Source organism: Oncorhynchus mykiss, chromosome 8, assembly GCF_013265735.2.
Source record: "Oncorhynchus mykiss isolate Arlee chromosome 8, USDA_OmykA_1.1, whole genome shotgun sequence".
NCBI classification, from domain to species: Eukaryota; Metazoa; Chordata; class Actinopteri; order Salmoniformes; family Salmonidae; genus Oncorhynchus; species Oncorhynchus mykiss.
The window spans coordinates 54,476,644-54,498,157 of record NC_048572.1 but is presented as its reverse complement, the minus strand read 5'-3'; the positions used below and the strand labels follow the sequence as shown (position 1 = coordinate 54,498,157).

The following is a 21,514-nucleotide window of genomic DNA, read 5'->3' as shown; positions in this document are numbered from 1 at the left end:
GACCGGGGTAGGCTGTCATTGTAAATAAGAATTTGTTCTTAACTGACTTGCCTAGTTAAATGGAAAAAAATATATATATTCTGCACCACTCCATACCACCATCTAGTGGATATTTATGGGATTACTCTCCTTGCAGGTCTAGAAGGAGTAAAAAGTAAACAGGTACCATGAAAGAGATCCACTCAACTACTTGTATTATAAAATTTAATTTCATGGCATTAATATAATGTGAGTGAACAAGCTATCAAAAACCAAATAAATATATTACACAAAATGAAATGACAGAAACTTTGAGATGACAGAAAGGGAGGAACGGTGATGGTCGTCAATGGGTTACAGATTCTGGCAGCACTGCAGTTTGTTCCCTTTCTGGTCTGTGGTGGGTGGAACACTTATGTCCACCACATTGTTTCCAGGGGACTCGTCATGGGCAGACCGCTCAGCGATCTGCTTCTGCGATACGATGCGATAGATTTCTGCGGAGAGTAGACTAGACTGTTGTGGTGCATCTCAATACTTCAAAGAGGATTTCTTTCCTATTCTCTAGTCTACTTAATCTGCATGTGTCTAAGAAAAAAAGAAAACAAAAGTTGGGAAATGTCAAATCAATTTGCTTTGCTCTTGTACTGTACCTGTAAGGATGTTCTTGAAAGCTTCTTCTACATTTGTTGAATCCAAGGCTGAAGTTTCAATAAAGGATAGAGTGTTCTTCTCTGCAGGGTTAAATAAAAGGCAAAGTGAGTCACACGTCAAGAAATTGTTCCAGGACAGAATCCTTCTGTATTACACATTGAGTCCCAATATTATACTCTCCTCCCTTCCCTTGTGATGACCACTGATATACAAATTCCAGATAGGTGAAAGCAACTATATGGTGTTGCTCTCATTTCACTTTCATCCTATCCATCTCTTCAGTGGTCATTTAGGACCACAAAATATAAAGATGAGACTCTTCCAAGATTGTCCCAATAAGCCCTTGTACCCCTGAGCCTAGTCCTAGATGCCAAGACAAGACAAGACAATGACCATAGGAGTTGGCAAGACAGCACAACTAGACCTGTGGCCAGGCTATGTTTCCTCTGCCAAAATATGCAAGAACCTGCAAAAGCCCGGGCCTCGTCCGTGGGCACAGCCCTGAGATGGCGCAGGTCGCTCTTGTTGCCCGCCAGCATGATGACGATGTTGTTGTCGGCATGATCCCTCAGTTCCTTCAACCAGCGCTCCACGTTTTCATAGGTCAAGTGCTTGGCGATGTCATACACTAGGAGAGCACCCACTGCCCCTCTGTAATAGCTGTCGGAAAGAGACTGCGTATCAATCTCAATGCACAAACAGACAATGTATGTATCCCAAGTGAGGCTCCATGTCAGGCACTGATTGATGATGAGGCTAGTAATCGGCTAGTGCTCAACAAACCCGATCTCGGTGAGCTATAGGGTATGCAGGTTTATGTTCCACACTTCAACCCAGCACTAAAACACCTGATTCAACTAATCAAGGACTTGAGCAGTTGATTGATTTGAATCACCTTTTTCCTCTCTGAGACTATAATTTGAGACCACTACATTATACATAAAATGGCGCCGGAGAAGAAAGCAGACGTTTTACGTGCCCCCAACGATTGTGGTTTTTTTTTTTTGTAACTTTTCTTTTTTTTTTTCTTTTTTTTTACTTATCTTGTACAAGATGTTGCCGCTACCATCTCTTATGACCGAAAATAACTTTTGGACATCAGGACTGCGATTACTCACCACGGACTGGCAGAATCCTTTTTATTTTTCCTTTAACGAGTCTGACGAGCTTGATGCAAATGATATACTGCTTTCTCGGGAACAGGCCCAGATCCCCATGATTTCCGTTAAGCGGAGGCAGAGAAAAGGGGTCTGGAGGGCGGGCTGCCTTCTGAGAATTTGTAGATGATCGAATAAACCTACACTTCCTTCCATTCTGCTAGCAAACATGTAATCTTTGGACAATAAATTAGATGACCTACGCGGAACATTAAACTACTAACGGGACATTCAAAACTGTAATATCTTAAGCTTCACTGAGTCGTGGCTGAACGACAACACTATCAGCATACAGCTGCCTGGTTATACGCTGCACCGGCAGGATAGAACAGCGGCGTATGGTAAGACGAGGGGTGGTGGGCTATGTATTTTTGTAAATAACAGCTGGTGCACAATATCTAAGGAAGTCTCAAGCTATTGCTCGCCTGATGTAGAGTATCTCATGATAAGCTGTAGACCACACTATCTACCTAGAGAGTTCTAATCTGTATTTTTCGTAGCTGTTTACATACCACCACAGACTGAGGCTGGCACTAAGACCGCATTGAATGAGCTGTATTCCACCATAAGCAAACAAGAAAACACTCACGCAGAGGCGGTGCTCCACGTAGCCGGTGACTTTAATGCAAACTTCTATCAGCATGTTAAACATGCAACTAGAGGGGAAAAAAACTCTGCACCACCTGTACTCCACACACAAAGACACATACAAAGCTCTCCCTCGCCCTCCATTTGGCAAATCTGACCATAATTATATCCTCCTGCTTACAAGCAAAAATTTTAAGCAGGACGCACCAGTGACTAGATCCAATAAAGTGGTCAGATGAAGCAGATGCTAAGCTACAGGATTGTTTTGCTAGCACACACTGGAAAATGTTCCAGGATTCCTCCGATGGCATTGATGAGTACACCACATCAGTCATTGGCTTTATCAATAAGCGCATTGATGACGTCATCCCCACTGTGACCATGCATACATACCCCAATCAGAAGCCATGGATTACAGGCAACATCCGCACCAAGCTAAAGGCTAGAGCTGCCGCTTTCAAGGAGCCGGACTCTAACACGAGCCTACCAGACAAGCTAAACTACTTCTACACTGACATTTCAACCTGTCCCTGTCAGAGTCTGTAATACCAACATGTTTTAAGCAGACCACCATCGTGCCTGTGCCCAAGAACACTAAGGTAGACTGCCTAAATGACTACTGACCGTAGCACTCACGACCGTAGCACTCACGTCTGTAGCCATGAAGTGCTCTGACAGGCTGGCTCACATCAACACAATTATCCCAGGAACTATAGACCCACTCCAATTTGCATACCGCCCCAACAGATCCACAGATGATGCAATCACTATTGCACTACACACTGCCCTTTCCCACCTGGACAAAAGGAACACCTTTGTGAGAATGGTATTTACTTTACTATTTACTTAATCCACAACCCATTTGTTTCTGCCTAGTTGGAATGGTGTTCGTTAACTTTAATTACTCCTTGTCCGTGTCACACAATCGCTTCTTATGAACTCGTATTGTTAATCAGATATAATAAAACAGAGTATAAGTTTACTTAGTTACAGTTCCATTTAAAATGATTTGTTCAGTCATTTAATCATAATTTTCCGAACACACTGTTACCATCGATAAATCCACTATAATTGAGAATTTCAATCAGCATTTCTCTACGGCTGGCCATGCTTTCCACCTGCCTACCCCTACCCCGGTCAACTGCCCGGCACCCTCCAGAGCAACCCGCCAAAGCCCCCATCATTTCTCCTTCACCCAAATCCAGATAGCTGATGTTCTGAAAGAGCTGCAAAATCTGGACCCCTACAAATCAGCCGGGCTAGACAATCTGGACCCTCTCTTTCTAAAATGATCTGCCGAAATTGTTGCAACCCCTATTACTAGCCTGTTCAACCCCTCTTTCATATCGTCTGAGATTCCCAAAGATTGGAAAGCTGCCGCGGTCGTCATCCTCTTCAAAGGGGGTGACACTCTAGACCTAAACTGCTACAGACCTATATCTATCCTACCCTTTCTTTCTAAGGTCTTCGAAAGCCAAGTTCACAGATTACCAAATTTTTTTAATCCCACCGTACCCTCTCGGCTATGCAATCTGGTTTCAAAGCTGGTCATGGTGCACCTCAGCCATGCTCAAGGTCCTAAATGACGACATAACCGCCATCGATAAGAGACCATTACTGTGCAGCCGTATTCATCGACCTTGCCAAGGCTATCGACTCTGTCATTTACCACATTCTTATTGGCAGACTCGACAGCCTTGGTTTCTCAAATGATTGCCTCGCCTGGTTTACCAACTACTTCTCTGATAGAGTTCAGTGTGTCAAATCGGAGGGCCTGTTGTCCGGACCTCTGGCAGTCTCTATGGTGTACCACAGGGTTCAATTCTCGGGTCGACTCTCTTCTCTCGATACATCAATGATGTCGCTCTTGCTGCTGGTGATTTTCTGATCCACCTCTACGCAGACGACACCATTCTGTATACTTCTGGCCCCTCTTAGGACACTGTGTTAACTAACCTCCAGACAAGCTTTAATGCCATTACAACTCTCCTTCCGTGGCCTCCAACTGCTCTTAAATGTAAGCAAAACTAAATGCATACTATTCATTCGATCACTGCCTGCACCTCCCGGCCCGTCCAGCATCACTACTCTGGACTCCTCTGACTTAGAATACGTGGACAACTACAAATACCTAGGTGTCTGGTTAGACTGTAAACTCTCCTTCCAGACTCACATTAAGCATCTCCAATCCAAAATTAAATCTAGAATCGGCTTCCTATATCACAACAAAGCATCCTTCACTCATGCTGCCAAACATATCCTCGTAAAACTGACCATCCTACCGATCCTCGACTTCGGCGATGTCATCTATAAAATAGCCTCCAACACTCGACTCAACAAATTGGATGCAGTCTATCACAGTGCCATCCATTTTGTCACCAAAGCCCCATACACTACCCACCACTGCGACCTGTACGCTCTCGATGGTTGGCCCTCGCTTCATACTCGTCGCCAAACCCACTGGCTACAGGTTATCTACAAGTCTCTGCTAGGTAAAGCCCCGCCTTATCTCAGCTCACTGGTCACCATAGCAGCACCCACTCGTAGCATGCGCTCCAGCAGGTATATCTCACTGGTCACCCCCAAAGCTAATTCCTCCTTTGGTCGCCTTTCCTTCCAGTTGCCAATGACTGGAACGAACTGCAAAAATCACTGAAGCTGGAGACACTTATCTCCCTCACTAGCTTTAAGCACCAGCTGTCAGAGCAGCTCACAGATCAATGCACCTGTACATAGACAGATGGGCTGTTTACAGATGGGCTATCTACCTCCCCATACAGTATTTATTTATTTATTTATTTATTTATTTATTTATTTATCTTGCTCCTTTGCACCCCAGTATCACTACTTGCACATTCATCTTCTGCACATCTACCATTCCAGTGTTTAATTGCTATATTGTAATTACTTCGCCACCATGGCTTATTTATTGCCTAAACTCCCTAATCTTATTTGCACTCACTGTATATAGACTTTTCTTTCTTTTTTTCTACTGTATTGTTGACTATGTTTTGTTTATTCCATGTGTAACTATGTGTTTTTGAATGTGTCGAATTGCTATGCTTTATCTTGGCCAGGTCGCAGTTGCAAATGAGAACTTGTTCTCAACTAGCCTACCTGGCTAAATAAAATAACCTAATCAAATGGCTATCCAGACTATTTGCAATGTCCCCTCTCATACACCCCTGCTACTTTCTGTTGATATCATCTATGCATAGTCACTTTAATAACTCTACCTTCATGTACATATTACCTCAACTAACCAGTGCCCCTGCACATTGACTCTGTACCGGTACCCCCCTGTATATGGCCTCGCTATTGTTATTTTGCTGCTGCTCTTTAATTACTTGTTACTTTTATTTATTATTTTCCTTTTTTTTTTTAACTGCATTGTTTGTTAGAGGTTCGTAAGTAAGTATTTCACTGTAAAGTCTATACCTGTTGTATTCGGCACATGACATATAACATTTGATTTTGATTACTCTTTTCTGCGATCCTTGCTGACAATCATTTCATTTTCAAGAGGCTTCAACAGGCTGTTTTGAGGGATCCCACACGACTTACGCGGAGGTGATGGCTCTGTAACGTTCCTGTCCAGCCGTGTCCCATATCTGGGCCTTTATCGTCTTCCCATCCACCTGGATGCTGCGGGTGGCAAACTCCACTCCGATGGTGCTCTTACTCTCAAGGTTGAAATCATTCCGTGTGAACCGAGAGAGCAAATTACTCTTTCCGACGCCCGAGTCCCCAATTAACACGACTGTTGATAAAGAAACAGAGAGAGATATGGAGAGAATGAGATAAAGACTGAGAAAACACACTGGCTGAAATGCATTTAGCCTAAAGTCAGATGAGGTAGCGTAGTCAACAGGTATTTCGCAGATGTACTAGTATCCAGGATCCTGGGCTAGAACTTGGATGTTTGCATTCTTCACCATATGTAACACGGCCCTCCCACCTACGACCGTGTTACATAATGCAGGTTTTCCTTTTTAATCCTTCACTCCCATTGACAATATTGAATAAGTGGAAGGCTGAAATCGACCCATTTTGAAGTGGCATGTGTCTGTATATTTCTGTCAATATTTCTATGTGCTTATGGGTCTTTTGGTTAATCGGTTGCCCTTAATTAACCAAGGAGACATAATAGTTGATGCACAGTTGGAGTGATATCCAACTTGTACACAGTGGGACCCCATGGTCACTGCTGAGAAGCACTGAGCTCAATGATACAATAAGAGGCTGACAGAAAGCCTATTAAATTTAGCTGAGATATCAGGAGTAGGCCTGGCATTCAGAATGGGGCTGTCGAGGTGGAGTCCTTTTTGTTTTCTCTCAATACAGGAAATCAAGGGGAACTTTGGCCCTGTGGCATCACACTGCTGCTGCAGGAAGCTGATAACATGCTCCATCAAACCTGAATTGACAGTTGTGGGACACTTTTTGGTTTCCTGTTTTCAGTAGGTTTTCTAAATTATGGCGAGGGAGGAAGAGCAGAACTCTTCATTCTCGGATGTCTAGTCCACAGGGGATACTCTGTGTCACATCATAAATAGACCTCTATATGGGGTGTCAGTGGCAAACAGCAGGGTCATTCGATATCATTTCAGCAAGTCATGTCACCACCATCTCAGATTGTTCTTAAATTGTTTCTGTAGTTAGAAACAGATAAGATTAGCTTTCCTGGAACATTATTTTGTTGAAATATAATTTGATATTTGAGAAATTAAGCTAATTGATTCCACCTAAATTGGACATTTTAATTTAAAGGATTCATATCTTCAATAAATATATTACCTAACATCTGATTTGGACCATAATTCTCTCTAACAATGATTTAAGACATGAGGAATCCCAAAAAATGATCAATAGCCACCCACAGACCCCCCACACCAATCCCACCCCAACAACCAGTGCTTAAAAACATCTGTTGTGTCATAAATGCTCACATGATACACTACTTGACCAAAAGTATGTGGACACCTGCTTTTCGAACATCTCATTCCAAAATCATGGGCATTAATATGGAGTTGGTCCCCCTTTGCTGCTATAACAGCCTCTACTCTTCTGGGATTGTTTTCCACTAGATGTTGGAACATTGCTGTGGGAATTTGCTTCCATTCAGCCACAAGCAGTAGTCGGGCACTGATGTTGGGCGATAAGGCCTGGCTCGCAGTCGGCGTTCCAATTCATCCCTAAGGTGTTTGATGGGGTTGAAATCAGGGCTCTGTGCAGGCCAGTCAAGTTCTTCCACATCGATCTCGACAAACCATTTCTGTATGGACCTCGCTTTGTGCACGGGGTCATTGTCACGCTGAAACAGGAAAGACCTTCCCAAACAGTTGCCACAAAGTTGGAAGCATAGAATTGTCTAGAATGTTGTTGTATGCTGCAGAGAAGATTTCCCTTCACTGGAACTAAGGGACCTAGTCCAAACCATGAAAAACAACCCCAGATCATTATTCCTCCTCCACCAAACTTTACAGTGGGCACTATTCATTTATGCAGGTATCTGGCGTTCTCCTGGCATCCGCCAGATTTGTCCGTTGGACTTCCAGATTCATCACTTCAGAGAATGCGTTTCCACTGCTCCAGAGTCCAATGGCGGCGAGCTTTACACCACTCCAGCCGACGCTTGACATTGCACATGATATTCTTAGGCTTGTGTGTGACTGCTCGGCCATGGAAACCCATTTCATGAAGTCCCCGACGAACAGTTATTATGCTGATGTTGCTTCCAGGGGCAGTTTCGGACTCTGTAGTGAGTGTTGCAACCGAGGACAGACAATTTAACACCCTACGCGCTTCAGCACTCAGTGGTCCTGTTCTGTGAGCTTGTGTGGCCTACCACTTCTTGGCTGAGCCGTTGCTGCTTCTAGATGTTTCCACTTCACAATAACAGCACTTACAGTTGCCCGGGGCAGCTCTAGTAGGAAATTTCACGTCTGAGTTGTTAGGATGCCACGTTTCTATGACGGTGCCACATTGAAAGTCACTGAGCTCTTCAGGAAGGCCATTCTACTGCCAATGTTTGTCTATGGAGATTGCATGGCGGTGTGCTCGATTTTGTGCACCTGTCAGCAACGGGTGTGGCTGAAATAGCCTAATCCACTAATTTGAATAGGTGTCCACATACTTTTGTGTAAATATAGCGTATGTCAAAACATTTCACTGTCAGCTGAACACAATAAACATCCACAGTTACAGTAGGTCTAGGCCTAGATAAATGCAAGATTTGCATATGGGCCTATAGGCTACTATTAACTACAAAATATTTAACTTCATATAGCTCTTTAAACCATAAAAGGGAAAACCGAGTTCTTGTCAGTAACCGGTTTACAAATAGTTACTCTTTTATGGGCTTATCAAAGTTGATAAAGTCAGAGGCAACGCAGATAGGGTGTTGCATCTTACTTACAATGTTACAATGACAGCATTTATATAGCCATAGTAGCAAACGTTTTCCACCAGAGACTGATACAATGTTTCTTTCAAAACCATTCCTCCAAACTATTGGTTATGATTCGTTCAAAAGGCTGATGTCTGATTTGTCTTTAGAATTAAACAATCACATAATTATTGAAGGTGCTATCAGCGGGGGGCTGCAGTCATCAACATGTACCTTTGAACAAGAAGTCGTATTCATCGTCTCTGTTCCCCATTCTAGACGAGGCCTCTCCAACGCTTCTTTCGGAAAATAATTAGTAAAATATTTTGTCTCTGAATTACCTGTATGTACAGGAGAAAATGACATGAATTTGAAAGACAATGCGCCAATGCTGGCTGTCAAACAGGCTGACCGCAGGAAGAGCGTCTCCCCGAAATCTGCAGAAGGGGAGGAGTCCCTGTTTCTATGCCTTCCACACGGTGCCGCTGCTGTCTGTCATACTAATAGGAAACAAAGCACAACCTATGACTCCTGTGAGCAATTGAAGGTGTGTTGCATGCTCAGTTTGCTTACCACACGGTAAAACTGCTTCATACATATAGTTCATGTCCTAAATTGGCAGTGGACCGTTGTGCTGATGGCTGATCCCTGCTACAACATTTCTTCACTGTAGCCTATTTGAAGGTCTGCTTATAAACGTAACCTGTCTGCAAGCATTATCTCATACATAAATTATTATAAATATTAGTCAATAAATGTAGGTGTACTATGAGCATCTGCAATGTATATTCATTTTCAGCAGGTCTTCTAACCAAGTACAGGTTAGAAGGTACAGACCGTCAACTAAAGTGCTACAGCTGTCTCATGAAAATTAACGAATCTCAATACTAACATCAACTGAAAACAAATACATATTTATTACTTATTAATAATATTAAAGTATAGTCTCCCTCCTCATGAAGCTTATAGTGGCAATCACAATCAAGAGAAAGTCAGGCTGAGAGGTGAGCTATTGCAGACTGCTATTACAATGTCATTACCACATTCTCTGCCATGGTCATTACAACATACATTGCATATATAGTAAGCGCTGAGCAGCATTATACAAAATATCATGCGTAAACACATACAATGCAATGCCTGCAACGCCGACCCAGGAGACTGGGTGATATCGCTCACCGAGGCCGACGTCACATGAGTAAGGTTTTTATTCAGGCCAACATTCGTAAGGCCACGGGGCAGGACGGCATTCCAGGGCGCGTTCTCAGAGCATGCGTAGAACAGCTGTCAGGCATATTCACAATCCTTTTCAACCTCTCCTTCTCCCAGTCTGTAATCCCCATGTCTCAAACTGACCTCCATCATTCCTGTTCCCAAGAACTCAACGCTACCTGCCACAATGACTACCGCCCTGTAGCACTCACATCTGTGTGATCATGCTCTCCATAGCCGATGTAAGTCCTTTAAACAAATTAACATTCACAAGGCTGCAGGGCCAGAAGGATTGCCAAGATGCACACTCAGAGCACGTGCTGACCAGCTGGAAAGTGTCTTCACTGACATTTTCAACCTCTCCCTGACCCAGTCTGTAATACCTACATGTTTCAAGCAGACCACCATAGACCCTGTGCCCAAAAACACCCAGGTAACCTGTCTAAATGACTATCATCCCGTACTGTAGCACTCACATCTGTAACCATGGAATGCTTTGAAAGGCTGGTCATGGCTCACCTCAAAACCATCATCCCAGCCACCCTGGATCCACTCCAATTCACATACTGCCCCAACAGACAACGCAATCTCAATTGCACTCCACCCTGCCCTCACCCACCTAGATAAGAGAAATACCTATGTGAGAATGCTGTTCATTGACTACAGCTCAGCGTTCAACACCATAGTCCCCTCCGAGTTCATCACCAAGCTTGTGACCCTGGGACTGAATACCTCCCTCTGCAACTGGATCCTGGACTTCCAGACGGGCCGACCCCAGGTGGTGAGGGTAGACAACATCACCTCCGCCACACTGACCCTCAACACACATGCCCCACAGGGTTGTGTGCTATGTCCACTCCTGTACTCTCTGTTCACCCATGACTGCGTGGCCACGCAGAACTCCAACACCATTTTCAAGTTGCTAACGATGTCAGTAAGACCAAGGCTGCAGTGGAGCGGGTCGAGGGCTTCAAGTTCCTTGGTGTTCAAATAACTAAGGACTTAAAATGGTCCACACACATGCAAACAGTCGTGAAGAAGGCGCAACAGCCTCTCTTCCCCCTTAGGTTGAAAAGATTTGGCATGGGCCCTCAAAACCTCTAAAGGTTCTACAGTTGCACCATTGAGAGCATCTTGACTGGTTGTATCACTGCTTGGTATGGCAACTGCACCGCCCTTGATCACATGGTGCTACAGAGGGTGTTGCAGACAGTTGAGGACATCACTGGGGCTGAGCTCCCTGCCATCCAGGACCTGTGTATCAGGTGGTGTGAAAGGAAGGCCTGGAAAATTGTTAGACTCCAGCCTCCCAAGCCAATGCTCTCTCTGCTTCCGCATGGCAAGAGGAGCAACAAGTCTGACACCAACGGGCTCCTGAACAGCTTCTATCCCCAATCCGTAAGACTGCTAATCATTTTTTTTATGGCTAATCTGCATTGACACTTCTATTTTACTTTTCCACTATGCACACCCACTCTATGCACACTCTACACACTCACTCACAATTAATTTGCTCACACACACATAACACACGCACACATTCATACTGACGTTACACGCACGGACACACACACTCAAATACAATCATCATATATGCTGCAGCTACTCTGTTTATCATACATCCTGATGCCTAGTCACCCTACCCTGTACATATCTACCTCTATCACTCCAGTATTCCTTCACATTATAAATATGGTATTGGCACTGACTCTGGAACTGACTCTGTATATAGCTTACTTACTTTCTCTTGTTCTTATTTGTGTCTTGTGTGTTTTTGTTCTACTTTACTTTTAATTGTTTTGTAGTAGTACTGATATTGATTACTGCAATGTTGGGAAAGAGCAAGCAAGAAATGTATTTCACAATCAACAATAAAAACTTCAAACTTGAAATTTGAGAGGGAACACCCAGACAGGAACCTTGACCATTTTTTTCCAGTGGTAAACTGTCTGATTAAGAGCACAGATACTTTTGACGAGGTGGGGAATTCCATTGGATTCGTTTGAAGACCTATTGTGTACGTTGCCCATGCGTCGTCAATAGGCCGAGCGGTGCATTTTTGGCGATATTGTGATAAAGAGAGCGCTCCTTCAAGGAGTGTATTGGGCGCAAACTCAAAAACCCAACAGTAGCATGAATTTCGTCAACAAATATTTTCCAAGATGTGAGATAATTAACGTGTTCTCTGTAATTTCGTAGAGCTTTGGAATCATGACAACGCGTACTTTCGAGGAAAATAGGCAGGTTTCTCGATTCATACCCCGAGAAGGGATTGCGTGATGATTAGTTTAGCAACTCCGTGAAGCAGCATGACAACGTGAATGCGATTGGTCGACAGTCAGTTGCTTACTTGCGGTCATTGCCAATGGGATTCCTCTATCCTACTTTCTCCTTGTTCGACTATCTCTATAGCGGAGGGTCGTCCCTAGTTACCACGGTCACAGTCGAAATTATGGCTAAACCCTGCCCAGTTCTACAATTTATCTTCTTGAAATCTGATGTTAACCCTAACCTTAACCACACTGCTAACATTTTGGCTAACGCGAACCTTAAACTAAGACCAAACATCTATTTTTTTGTTTTCATAAATATTTATGATACAACCAATTTTGACTTTGTGGTTTTGGTAAACTAGTGAAACCCTCAGCGGAGTTACACGTGGTCACGTCACGTGCGCCATCACTCAAGATGGCAGCCTCCGTGTGTCGGTGCTATGAGGTGAGATTATGCACATTCGTTTTCACATTTCTCCCCCTGGCTTGCACTGCTGAAGAGTGGATGTTGACGAAATTGTTTTAGGGCTCTATATTTAACGTTTAAAAGGAACACTCATTTTACGTTATTTCGTGAAAACGTTATCATCTGAAGACAGTTATGAATAGATGAATGGGCCAGTCGGTGTTCGTTCGTGAACATATGCTAGCTAGCGAGAACGCTAAACATTTCAAGCGTTCTCCATAGCCTATTAATATTGTACATAACTGGTCAGTTCGTCTGCTTGTCGGAAATAATTCGTACATCAAACACGTCTGTAAATAATAGCTCACCATAGCCAGGACAGTTAGAGCATGTTTTGTAATAGCTTTCATTGCAATGTTTTTTTTTTATTTATTTAACCAGGCAAGTCAGTTAAGAACAAATTATTATTTACAATGACGGCCTAAATTACCCCGGCCAATTTTGGCAAAGATAAATATTTATAGACGAATACAAATCAGTAGCGGATTTAGGTACGGGCGGCATCTTGCCGGGGGCAGGGCTGAAGGGGTGGTTCGCCCCATACAAGCTAGAACCGCCACATACACTTGAAACAAATAGCCAAACCGAAAACTACAAAAATGCTTTGTGCTACTAAAATCAAAGAAATGTAAGCTAAACTGACAACGGAGTGAAGAGCAGAAATCACATCTATCAAGCAAGTCAGTATGAACGTCCTGTCATAGCGTCAGTAGGAATGTCCTGTCATAGCGTCAGTAGGAATGTCTTGTCATAGCGTCAGTAGGAATGTCTTGTCATTGCGTCAGTAGGAATGTCTTGTCATAGCGTCAGTAGGGATATTTTGTAATAGGGTCAATAGGGATATTTTGTTATAGCCTACATCAGGGATTATTTTGGGGAAATCAGACTGGGTCTCAATTTGCTGTTGAGAAGTTTTTTTTTTTTAGGTTGCTAAATTAGTTTTGCAGTCAGCTATCTAAACTTATGGTCGAATTACCCAGGGGCCCCACTGATTTTGGTAGTAAATCTCTCAGATATAATATTTAAGAAAAGATGCAAACATTTCTCTCCACCCTATGGCAAAATGTATAGAATGGCATGAAATTAACTGTAAAATAGCACATTTTCCTCTCCTCCCCATGGCAGAATGAGCTGAATTGCAGGAAATTAGTTATAACATTTCAAAATCTTCTCTCCTCCCCATGGAAAAATGTGTACAATTGCTACAAACTTTATTTTAAAACTGCAACATTTTCTCTACACCTCATGGCAAGATGTGTAGAAATGCTTGAAATTAGCTCTAAAATGTAGAAATGTTCTCTCTGCTGTCAAGAGCGGGGCCACTAATGTTTTGCTCGCAAGGAGGTGTGTATGGATGTGGGTATGCAGACCCGCTGGGTACGCAGATCCCGGCTCCTCATGATGAATTCAGATTTTTTGTGGCCCCCATCAAAGTTGCCCATCCCTGGCCTATGTTGTTGTTCTCTTTAGCTGGTCGGAAGACGTCTTCTACTCCTGTCATCCCGTGCTGTCGTCTCCTCATTCAATAGAGGAGATGCCTACAGGATATGTGGGTCTCCGGCTGTCCCTGTGCAGGTAAAGACCAAAGCAGTATCACCATTGGCCTTCAAATAATGATAGATCTGGAGGTAGCTAACTAGCGTTAGCTAACACACAAACTCTTAACATTGTATCTGTCATTCACTCATAATTGTGCCCTCTTTCTCCCAGGTGCGGTATGCGTCAGAACGACCTAGTCGTAAAGGCTTTTTCGGGGAGTTTGTGGAGAACCTGAGGCAGGAGTTTGGTAAGGACAAGGAGATGAAGGAGAACATCAAGAAGTTCAGAGAGGAGGCCAAGAGGCTAGAGGAGTCGGATGCCCTGCAACAGGCTCGGAGGAAATTTGTAAGCTTAAATTGTTATTTTGGAATGTATTGTCTCTCTTTAAGGCAATGGTACCAACCTTGGTTGTGCAGACTTTTTTTTCGCCAGCCCATCACTAATCTTCAACTATCGAAGGTCTTGACAATAAGTTCAAAAGGTTGTGTCAGTGCTGGGCACACACATACTTGTGATCAAGGACACTCATCAAGCTCATTTCTTTATTTCCTCCAGAAAACCATTGAGTCTGAAACCGTTAAGACCTCTGAGGTGTTCAAGAAGACCTTTGGGACTCTGTCTGAAACTGTGAAGGAGGTGAGTCATTTTCACACTCTTACAAATGATTTCTAGAAGAAAAGTTATTGACATCAGAAGTTAGTATTAGGCCAAAGTGCAAGCGTTTCAAGTCCTTTATATCCTATCAATGGGGTTTATCTATATTTGTATATTCCTTAATATAATTGCATGTGTTTACAGTTTATCAGTTGAACTTCTATCTTAGTGCCAACCCAGAAATACAATTATAACGTACTGTTTATAGTAGCGGGCTACACAGGCTAATGTGATTTTCCATTACCTGTTAGTTAGAGGATAGGTACTGTTTGGCTTAGCGCAGATATTTTACGACCAACTTTAACTTGGCGATACTATCTTCGTTCTCGATTCGGCCTAACCTATCTTCTGAAATGTCCGTGTCCAAGTTGCAGGTGGTTCATTTTGAATTTAGAAAATGCTCATCTTGCCTGTTTCAAATCTTCTCTCATTGATCGAGACAGGTGAGTGTCTTCGTGACTTGCGGCACTTTGGGGTGAACCCACCAGTCTCAATCGATGAGAGAAGATTTGAAATGGACATTGTTGGATTGCTTTGGCACATTTTCTAAATTCAAAACGAACCACCTGCAACTGGACACAGACATTTTATAAGAAACATGTTTGACCAAATCGAGAACGAAGATAGTATCGTCAAGTTAAGGTTGGCCGAAAATTTGCGGTGCTACAGTAAAACAGTACTGTCCTGTAACAATTAATGTTTTAAAGTAGCTCACCACAGTCTTTCTCACATCCATGATAATGCCTGAACTCTGAAGTCATTCTGTCTATGTCTGTCTGTTTGTCCAGGGCCTTGAGGAGGTGACCCGTACAGACCTGGGGAAGAAAATCAAGGAGGGGGTGGAGGAGGCAGCCAAGACTGCCAGGCACTCAGTTGAGTCTGTGTCCAAGGGGGGAGAGAAGCTGGGAGTGACCAGCGCCTTCAGGGCCATCTCACAGGTCAGAGACTGACATTTAAACAAGCAACCCACCTCTCCATCGAAGGAAATGTGTTAACGCTTTATTCTTTTTAGTTCTTGGTCTGCTTTTAACCCAGCTCCTGCTTAAGAATTGGCTTGGTTACATGGTTATTACTGATCATTATGTAGAAGGTGTTACCAATTGTTTTGGTTAAATACCAGCCGTTGAGGGACATTGAAGCATCAACTCGAGGCTGAAAATGGTGTCAAATGTCATGGATTCTATGGCATCATTTAACTGACCTCATCTGTTCCCCTCTTTGTGTGTACAGGGGATGGAGTCAGTGAAGAGAGAGATTGATGTGGTGGACGATGGTACTTACAGGGCTCCTTCTCAACTCAGGAAGAGGAGGGAATTCTCCTCCAAGGGAGGGGAGAGCGACAACCGAGTGTTTGAGGCCAACGAGTATGTCCCTTGTTCATAGCCATGACATACTTTTAACAGATACGTTTTCCCATTCACTGACAATGCAATGGGTGTCCATTCAGCCGTGCTTGAAATTATTAGGAAATACAACCTATTGATGTAACCAGTCTATGTTGATTTATAGAGAGGACATGGGTGTTGTGCTGCACAAGGATTCTAAGTGGTACACACAGTGGAAGGACTTTAAAGACAACAACATGGTTTTCAACAGTAAGACAATGTTATTGTATTTCATCAGACATGAGTGATGTAATCATAGGTCACATCTTATGGTTGAGTGCACTTCACTGGCCTGTCAGCAGGTGGCACTATATTCGTTGGCAAGGTATACCTCAATGTCAAGCCTATCAGAAATGGGATTTTTCCTGATCAGAAACATTTTCTATGACATTGTATCTTATTCGATTATCTGTGGATGGTCCCAGAGTCTTGGAAGTCTTTGGGATAATTTCAGTTCAGTATTTCTTATGTTGCTTCTCCTCTCTCCTCAGGGTTCTTTGAGATGAAAATGAAGTATGACGAGAGTGACAACGCCCTTGTCAGAGCATCTCGAGCCGTGACCGACAGAGTCACCGATCTACTAGGTAAACAACCTCTCCTTATAAAAAAAATCTGTCTGTTGAATAATCATATCAGTCAGGGGTTTAGGGGGTGCATTCAATAATTTCTCTGTTATATTGTCTGTTATGTCCGTGGCCACTAGGTGACTACCCTATTTTCTTTCGTAAGTTCTGATAGATGGCAGGACTACGTAAGTTTCCACTATTTTGCCATTAAATCCTTGTTTATTTGGTTGGCAGGTGGTCTCTTCTCTACCACGGAGATGTCTCAGGTGCTGACGGAGATCTTAAAGGCAGATCCCAGCTTCGACAAGGACTCCTTTCTCAAACAGTGTGAGAAGGACATCATCCCCAACATCCTAGAGGTAAGGGGTCCGAACACTTTAACACTTTTTAAGCATTTTTGTTGATCAATATTTTGCTATTTTAAATTGTAATAATACATGTACTTTTGAGATGTGTAACACTGGTGCAATCTATAGGCCACTAGAGTTGAATAGATGTTTCAAACATATAGATATTGCATGCTAAATATCTATGTAAATTAACTACATTTACATTCATCCAGAGCGACCTACATTTCATACTTTTATTTTCTCTCCGTACTAATGTCCTTGAACCCACCTTTGTCCTTCTGTCTTCTGCAGGCTATGATCCGCGGGGAGCTCGAGATGCTGAAAGACTGGTGCTATGAAGCCGTGAGTACTTTCATACAGACAGCATGCTTTCTTTTCCTTTCACCCTTTCCACTTGTATTGATGTCTGAACAAAAGGGTTCACTTTGTGTTCTTCCGTTTGAGATATTTTGTGTTCGTTTTTCTTAGCAGGCCACGTACTTTTCAAATGAAAGGAACCTCTCAAAAGTTCTTGTTCCAAATAGAATTCTTCCTTCAGATGTGTTTTTATTTTACCTTTATTTAACTAGGCAAGTCAGTTAAGAACAAATTCTTATTTTCAATGACGGCCTAGGAACAGTGGGCCCTGGGTCTACTGCCTTGTTCAGGGGCAGAACGACAGATTTTTACCTTGTCAGCTTGGGGATTCGATCTTGCAACCTTTCGGTTACTAGTCCAACACTTTAACAACTAGGCTACCCTGTGTGGTTGATGTCTTGTGAATGTGTTTTAACCCTCCTCTCTCTCCGTCCTCAGACATACAGTCAGCTGGCCCACCCCATCCAGCAGGCCAGGGCCCTGGGTCTAATGTTCCAGTCCAAGGTCCTAGATATTGACAACGTAGATGTAAGTACATGACTGTGTCGCTCAGGCCCAACCGGGCAATGTCCTGTACACGTCACCAACGTTTTGGAAGCATGCTGATTTAGTCCTTTTTATATTTATTCATTTATTCATTCATTCAGTTACTCTTTCATCTCTGTCTCTCAGTTGGCGATGGGGAAGCTCATGGATCAAGGCCCCGTGTTGATCATCACCTTCCAGGCCCAGGTGGTCATGGTGATTCGTAGTCCCAAGGGAGACCTGGTGGAAGGAGATCCGGTGAGTTGCCTCCTAAAAGGGTTCTCTCTATCCTGGCAGATTTTATTCTGGGTCACTTTGCCCCTAAACCTGTGTCTCTCCTGCCTACGATGGTATCTTTTGTTCTACTTCCCTAACCCTGTTCCTAACTCTGTTTCTTCTGTCCCGTTCTTCTAACCGTTGCCCTTTTTCCTCGACTGCTGGTGATAAGTCTTGTTGCTCCCACCTTTCCTTCACTCCTAACCCTGTTTCCTCTCTCTCCCCTCCCCCAGGAGAAGGTGTTGAGGATGATGTACGTGTGGGCTCTGTGTCGGGACCAGGAGGAGCTCAACCCCGACGCGGCCTGGAGCCTACTGGACATGTCTGCCTCCAGCACCGAGCAGGCTCTTTGAGAGAATGGGACCCGACAAAGGGACGCTCCCGGGACACACACACACATCCAGGATCTACACACACAAGCCAGTGTACACCGCAACATCACACACATCCAGGAGCCACACTGTATGTCAAGAGGACGTGGCGGCATGTCACTTTCCAGATGCGTACTAGAGTGGTGTGTTTGTGGTTAGTCCTCATGGCGCAGATGGGATCTTCTACTGGTGTGTGTGTGTGTGTGGTCTTAGGAACGAAATGGAGTGTGTACGGACACGAAGTGAAAGGACAGTTTGCTTTCAGTTGTGCACCCACTCTTTCTATTCTGTTTAGAGCAAGTTTGCTTTCTGTGAAGGTTTGCTTTCTGTAGTACACAGCTTTGTACGAGATCTTCAGTTTCTTGGCTATTTCTTACATGGAATAGCTTTCATTTCTCAGAACAAGAATAGACTGACGAATTTCAGAAGAAAGTTCTTTGTTTCTGGCCATTTTGAGCCTGTAATCGAACCCACAAATGCGGATGTTCCAGATACTCAACTAGTCTAAAGAAGGCCAGTTTTATTGCTTCTTTAATTAGCACAACAGTTTTCAGTTGTGCTAACGTAATTGCAAAATGGTTTTCTAATGATCAATTAGCCTTTTAAAATGATAAACTTGGATTAGCTAACACAACGTGCCATTGGAACACAGGAGTGATGGGTGCTGATAATGGGCGTCGGTATGGCTATGTAGATATTCCGTAAAAAAATCTGCCATTTTCGAGTTACAATAGTCATTTACAACATTAACAATGTCTACACTATTTCTGACCAATTTGATGTTGTTTTAATGGACAAAAAATGAGCTTTTCTTTCAAAAACAAGGACATTTGTTAGAATGTTTTATGCTTTTTACGGGAAGACAAACTGAAGATAAATAGGATATCTATGTATGTTTAAAGATCCATCGTGTCACGTGTCCAAATACTCATGGCAGTTCAGACTAACTGTTAAATATGTCAAACTGCTTCATTGCAAGCTAGGGTGGGACCACAGTCAGGCTTGTCGTAAGGCAGCTACTTTTTCAGCTGAACCTCATAGACATTGCACTGATGTTCTCAGTACTTCCAGATGTACTTATATGGTACTGTATGAGAGACTGCCTGCAACGGGTATGTATATGGCTGTTTTTAGATGTAAAAAAAATTACATTACACGTTTATTTTTTGTCTGTATTACACGGTTTTCACATCAGGAAACTGGAATACTGGTAACTGAAAGGGTTATTTTTGTTAACCATAACTCAATAACAGAAAATAATATTTCAGGGAGTGTTGTAGCTAACTGATTCGAGTATTTCATTCAGAGTTGGTTCTAGCATGGGGGAAATGTGATATCTCATGACAAAGGGCAATATCATATTTCAGCCGTCTATATAGATAACATGTAAATCTAATGCTCTGAGATGGACTATTCATCAAAACAAGGACCATCATTCTAACAAAAATATGGTTTAATGTGGTGAGCTCTAGATTAAAGGATATAAACCAGGAGTTTTTATGGAAACGTTTTACTTGGACCATGAATGTGTTGACAGAAGGGTTTCTAACAAGAATATTCAGAAAATATTCAGACCCCTAGACGTTTTCCACATTTTGTTACGTTACAGCCTTATTCTAAAATGGATTAAATAAATACAAATCCTCAGCAATCTACACACACTACTCCATAATGACAAAGCGAAAACAGGTTTTTAGAAATGTTTGCACATTTATTAAAAATTAAAAACAGATACCTTATTTACATAAGTATTTACACTCTTCGCTATGAGCCTTGAAAGTGAGAGCAGGTGCATCCTGTTTCCTTTGATCATCCTTGATGTTTCTACAACTTGATTGGAGTCCACCTGTGGTAAATTCAATTGATTGGACAACAATTTGGGAAGGCACAGACCTTCCCACAGTTGACAGTGCATGTCAAAGCAAAAACTAATCCATGAGGTCAAAGGAATTGTCCGTAGAGCCCCGAGACAAGATTGTGTCAAGGCACAGATCTGGGGAAGGGTACCAAAACATTTCTGCAGCATTGAAGGTCCCCAAGAACACAGTGGCCTCCAATCGGAGGAGAAGGGCCTTGGTCAGGGAGGTGACCAAGAACCCGATAGTCACTCTGATAGAGCTCCAGAGTTCCTCTGTGGAGATGGGAGAACCTTCCAGAAGGACAACCATCTCTGCAGCACTCCACCAATCAGGCCTTTATGGTAGAGTGGCCAGACGGAAGCCACTCCTCAGTAAAAGGCAAATGACAGCCCACTTGGAGTTTGCCAAAAGGCACCTAAAGACTCAGACCATGAGAAACAAGATTATCTGGTCTGATGAAACAAAGATTGAACTGTTTGGCTTGAATGCCAAGTGTCACGTATGGAGGAAACCTGGCACCATCCCTACAGTGAAGCTTGCCATGGTGAAGGCAGAATCATGCTGTGGGAATGTTTTTCAGCGGCAGGGACTGGGAGAATAATCAGTAACGGAGCAAAGTACAGAGATCCTTAATGAAAACCTGCTCCAGAGCTCTCAGGACCTCAGACTGGGTGCGAAGGTTCACCTTCCAACAGGAAAACAACTCTAAGGACACAGCCAATACAATGCAGGAGTGGCTTCGGGACAAGTCTCTGAATGTCCTAGGGTGGCCCAGCCAGAGCCCGGACTTGAAAAACCTAAACTTTTTGCTTTGTCATTATGGGCTATTGTGTGTAGATTGCTGGGGGGGGACAATTTAATACATTTTAGAATAAGGCTGTAACAAAATGAGGAGAAAGGCCAAGGGTCTGAATT

At 43.1% G+C, this 21,514-nt stretch overlaps 2 protein-coding genes across 5 annotated transcripts; one reads left to right on the top strand and one right to left on the bottom strand.

Annotated features, from left to right (window-relative positions):
• Window positions 1-190: 190 nt before the first annotated feature.
• Window positions 191-9,224, bottom strand: rb11a (Ras-related protein Rab-11A). Of its 2 annotated transcripts, XM_021611238.2 has the most exons (5): window positions 9,001-9,224; window positions 5,943-6,138; window positions 1,100-1,293; window positions 633-713; window positions 191-476 (listed from the first exon to the last, which is right to left on the bottom strand). In XM_021611238.2, exons 1-5 carry the CDS (start codon window positions 9,038-9,040, stop codon window positions 334-336), a joined length of 654 nt encoding a protein of 217 aa, XP_021466913.2. In that variant the 5' UTR covers window positions 9,041-9,224; the 3' UTR covers window positions 191-333.
• A 3,160-nt stretch (window positions 9,225-12,384) lies between these two features.
• Window positions 12,385-20,233, top strand: LOC110530141 (mitochondrial import inner membrane translocase subunit TIM44). 3 transcript variants are annotated; one of them, XM_021612984.2, is made up of 13 exons: window positions 12,385-12,696; window positions 14,188-14,292; window positions 14,428-14,601; window positions 14,812-14,892; window positions 15,699-15,848; window positions 16,141-16,274; window positions 16,420-16,505; window positions 16,787-16,879; window positions 17,096-17,220; window positions 17,503-17,553; window positions 18,007-18,096; window positions 18,216-18,351; window positions 18,603-20,233. In XM_021612984.2, the coding sequence occupies exons 1-12, from the start codon at window positions 12,667-12,669 to the stop codon at window positions 18,318-18,320; spliced, it is 1,224 nt and encodes a 407-aa protein (XP_021468659.2). In that variant the 5' UTR covers window positions 12,385-12,666; the 3' UTR covers window positions 18,321-18,351; window positions 18,603-20,233. The 3 variants fall into 3 exon arrangements, with proteins under 3 accessions (XP_021468659.2, XP_021468658.2, XP_036841590.1); XM_021612983.2 differs by having other exon boundaries at window positions 12,387-12,696; window positions 18,241-18,351; XM_036985695.1 differs by lacking the exon at window positions 12,385-12,696 and adding an exon at window positions 12,725-13,397 and having other exon boundaries at window positions 18,241-18,351.
• Window positions 20,234-21,514: the final 1,281 nt, after the last annotated feature.